Below are 4,644 nucleotides of genomic sequence, written 5' to 3'. Positions count from 1 at the left end.
ATTTTTTTTATATTCGTGCAATTTTTATTAATTAAGGGCCTTTGAATGCGTTGAATACCCTTTTGGAAAGACTTCCAATCTATTGTAGACTATAATTTACTTTTCTATTGCACCATCTGCCACATTTTCCGGTAAAAATAAAGAGCGAGAAGCTTTTTTTTTGAAATTTGAAAAAAAGGAGAAATCTTGAGATTTATTTGAAATATAGGAAATTTTTACATGGCCTGTGCATGAACTCCTTTGAATTTATTTTCATCTCAATCAAGTTCTTAATTTATCTTCCTCCAATCTTTACCAGACAGTCCCTTAAATATACCAGAGTTAAGACAAATCTCATAGGAAATTGGAAATTGCATATATGTATGTATACATTGATTTTCAATGGAATAGAGGTAGGAGATGGTGCGGGGTGTTGCAAATTACAAAAAGTGACATCATTCCTAATTGGATATTTGATTCTCATGGGGAACACACTATCCAAGTTATTGTTCATACCGTAGCTCCGTGTTTGCTCTTTTGCACTAAATTGAGCTCAACATTGCATATTGTCGTAATTACAATTAATGCGATTTGTTGCTGCAAACTCTCACACTCGACTTGTCTCTCTTGGCGCTTCTGGGAGCTGCTACCCTTTGACATACCATAGTAGGGCCAAAGTGGATAGGGTTGGGGTAGTAGTTTGTCTGTAGCCTCAATATGGGTTGTAATATAGTTTTCTCTCACTCATGGGAGGGGAAATATGTATCCATCGTTCATTGAGTCTTTATGTAATATGCTAAAATGCATCATTATAGAGAATTTTGGGACAAGAAAGTGAGTTCTGAGTTTCGTTACACATTAAAACTTACATAAATCACCCTGTGAGAGGAACTTTAATAACTTACATAATTTAGAACGAATTTATAGGCTCTTCCTACAGGCAATAATTTGAATTGTAATTTAAATTTTCACTATTATGCTGCAATTTTTCCTTTTACCATCTAAATCCTAACCTACCATTCGGTTGGAATGCATTTTTCTCCTTCAACCAGCTCTTTTCTCATCTTGTCTTCCCTTGTGCATCCTTCTAATCCTTTCAACAAAGACTCAAACTTTCGCATTCTTTCGAACGTTTTATTCACTCGGAGATTCTCTCAAGAATTCTCTCGAGAATGGAATGGAGAAAGCTAAATCTTGAAAGCTTTTCTTCTACTTCAATTATCTCACGCACTGAATGGGGATTGATTTTGAAAAGGGCAGCATAGTTCCTCATCTTGTTGTTGTATCCCCAACCACCCCGGAGCATTGAGTTATTTGTGCCAAATAGAGCCTGAATCACGCGGAGCCGAGGGAGAAACATAGTGAAAGCTGCAATTTATATTGCAAACATGCCCCCGGCTATAAGCTCTCGCTGTGTGTGAAACTGAGGACGTGACATCGATTTCCTCACATGTATCGTGTGTGTGATCACACAGAGGAAGCTCCAGCTATGAATGTAGGAGAAATGCAATTTAATGCTTAGATGAAGCTTTCAGAATCGAATTCTCTACACAAGATATTGCTTTCCTCACACGGAGCTTTTCCTACATATGCCATCCTGAAGAATGAGTACAAAAGGAAATTTGAAAATTGTACGGAATTTTCTTTATTTTTTTCTTTCATTCAAAAAACGAACACGCATTGTAACAAAGTATTTCTTGCAAAAAATGTAAAATCTATTGGCGAGTGCAGTAAATGAGGGAGGTGGGTTCTGCAAACTCATTGAGTCTTTTCTTCTGGAATTCGATGACGTACATCACTCGAGATTATCACGGGCTATTTCCCTTCCATCAGTGTCAAGCCGCTATGTAGGCGTATCCAATCGATGTAGTGCGAAACCTCAGTGAAAACCCCCGGGTATGGGGCGATGGTGCATGGCTTTACGCTCCAGGACACAATTCCCACTTGGATGCCGTTCAAGAGGAGTGGGCCACCAGAGTCACCCTGTAAATAAATTAAATTACAACTTCCATCATAATTTATTTTTGAACAATCAAGCAAAAATTAATTTTAAATGTAAATACCATGATAATGAGAAAAAAATAATCAATAATCATTAAATAAATTGGAAAAGTTAACCATTACACTTGAAAAAAAATCATCATATAGGGGAGATTGGAGTAAAAAATGCTACAAAATATTAAAAATTCAAATAAATACATATAAATTATGATTTCTAAACCTCATAAAAAAAATCGATAAAAGCAATAAAAAAGCTCAATAACACATAAATGATTTTGTTGAAAAAGCTTTTGTGTGGAAGCTTTTTGCTTTTTAATGGAGCTACACCAATGAACCATAAATCAATTTGAACACTCACCGTGCACTGCCCCTTGCCGCCCCCTTTGACACCCGCACAGATGTTTGTGGTGTGAATCTTGTCAAAGTGGAGCTTTCTGCATTCGTCATCGGTCATCGTCTCCAAGTCCACCTTCTGCAAATGCGTCTGAATGACACCACCGACGGTCTGTATGGACGATGAGGGGAAAATTTGAATTGGTTCGACAGATTTGAAATTTCACACCCACTCACCGCATTGAGGCCCCAACCCACCAATTGTGCCTCTTGTCCGCCCTGTGTAAAGACGAAGGCACTGGGGAGCCGGACTGAGTCCACAAAAGCATCGAATTCGAGTGGCTGCTCCAGTTCGATGAGAGCAATGTCGTGGATGAATTGATTATTGTCATCGTACCCATCGTGGCAGATGATTCTCCGGATGCGCATCACGGAATCCCCATCCTTGGAGATCACGTTTGTCCCATATTGAATTGTGTAGTCGTCCGGATTGCGCGATACAAAGCAATGCGCCGCCGTAAGAAGCCAACTATTTGCAATTATTGTTGCTCCGCAAGTATGTGTTCCTGATCTTGTTCTCAAAGAAACCTACAAAGAATTAAAATTTCATTTTAAATAATTTTATTTAACCTTTAAAATGTATTTAAAGTCCTTCAACTTCCAAACTCATATTCCTTTACTTTTTAATTATTCGAATTATGAAAAAAAATCAAAATATCTTTGATTCGAAAGCATAAAAATAAAACAAAATTGGAAGGAAACCTTGCAGACCTGATGAACAGGGAAAAAGCCTTCGAAACATCGAATGCGTTTTTTTAGAAACCAACTACTGAATGTCGTAACCCGCCTACTTATTAAAACTTTTTATTTTATAAAAAAATTATTTAAAAAAAATGCTACAAAGAAATCATTTAAAAAAATACATATTTTACCCAATTCTCTCCTAAAAATGTTTTTTAGTAAAAAATAAATTAAAAAGAAATATTTTTCATATTTAAAAATCAATTCAAAAATTAAATTTATTCTCCCCTAAAAAATGTTTTCTTTTTAATTAAAGAAATAAATAAAAAGAAATATTTCTCATATTTGAAAAATAATTTAAAAATCAAATTTATCCTTCATGATCAAATAATTTAGAAAAACGTCCATTATGATTTTTTCTAAATAAAAGATCAATAAAATATACAAAGCTTTTATTTATTTCAGAAAAAGCTTCAAAACCTAAATATTGATTTTCCTATCTCCCATAGTTTTTCGAATTCCAATTTGATTTCATTTCACCGACTGTTCATTCAACTTTTCCACAAGTTTATTTTCACACGAAAGGTAAGCAATGGAAAATTTTCCTACAAAGTATCTTTCTTGCGCGCGGGGTTAATGAATTTCCAATCGCAAAGAGCATATCTACAATTTGCAAGAAGATTGAATAAACAATTTGTGTGCGATGAAGTATCCTTGAAGCCACGGAAGCGTGTGAAAGATAAGGGAGCAACATACCCCATATCGCACCGGTTACATGATAAGTATCGGCGAAGAGATATCTTTTGTCGCAACAAGACCATAGGAAAAGGCAATTAGTTCAATTAGCGCCAGAAATGATGATAGCCGCATTGGCGACGTGAAAAGTTTTCCATTGCATTTTGCCAAAAAGGAGAAACTTTTAATTTGCCCCCCCCCCTCACACTTTTGACTCACGAAAATCAAGTATGAAATATATTTCTTGAAAATTCTCCGGAAAGGCATGCACAGGGAGAAACTTTCTTTCGTCTTTCCCGCGTTTCCCAAGTGGGACTCAAGGCGCGAAGTACTCACCATGTATGGGAATTCCGCAGCGAGTGCATCAGAACCGTTCACCACATAATTCTCGATGACAGGAGGAGCTCCTGAAAAGTTGGAAAAAGCACACACAAGAGGCCTTAGCACGTGATTAATCCCAAAAAAAAGGATGATTTAATGTGAAGCACTTTATTCACCTAATCCAAGTCCAATGAAGATCGCAACCAGAAGTAAAGGACGCATCGAAGAAAGTGGGTATGGGAACCAACTGGTATACACTAAAGGCAGTTACTTCCTCCCTATGGGCATTTATACCCATTCATTTGACATAAAAAAGGAACTGATAAGGTCCCCATATCGAAATGTTCCTAAACACGATAGCGTGACCCTTATCAGGTGCCACCGTAATTAAAGTTGAAGGTTCGTCAGTAGACTCCCCCCAAATGTAGACGTATCGGAAACGCAGATGATAATCAAAGCGGAAAAACATATCTACCTGGATCCCACACCTTTCATGTTTCTTCTTTTACATCTTATGCACCCTGTTCAACGTGT

At 36.8% G+C, this 4,644-nt stretch overlaps 1 protein-coding gene across 1 annotated transcript; it reads right to left on the bottom strand.

Moving 5' to 3' along the window:
• Nucleotides 1-1,608: 1,608 nt before the first annotated feature.
• LOC129794264 (chymotrypsin-2-like) lies at nt 1,609-4,363 on the bottom strand. The gene is made up of 5 exons (XM_055835033.1): nt 4,287-4,363; nt 4,126-4,196; nt 2,551-2,901; nt 2,339-2,485; nt 1,609-1,962 (listed from the first exon to the last, which is right to left on the bottom strand). Exons 1-5 carry the CDS (start codon nt 4,330-4,332, stop codon nt 1,795-1,797), a joined length of 783 nt encoding a protein of 260 aa, XP_055691008.1. The 5' UTR covers nt 4,333-4,363; the 3' UTR covers nt 1,609-1,794.
• Nucleotides 4,364-4,644: the final 281 nt, after the last annotated feature.

This window comes from Lutzomyia longipalpis, chromosome 3, assembly GCF_024334085.1.
Source record: "Lutzomyia longipalpis isolate SR_M1_2022 chromosome 3, ASM2433408v1".
NCBI classification, from domain to species: Eukaryota; Metazoa; Arthropoda; class Insecta; order Diptera; family Psychodidae; genus Lutzomyia; species Lutzomyia longipalpis.
The sequence above is the reverse complement of the archived record's forward strand: the minus strand, read 5'-3'. Positions and strand labels throughout refer to the sequence as shown.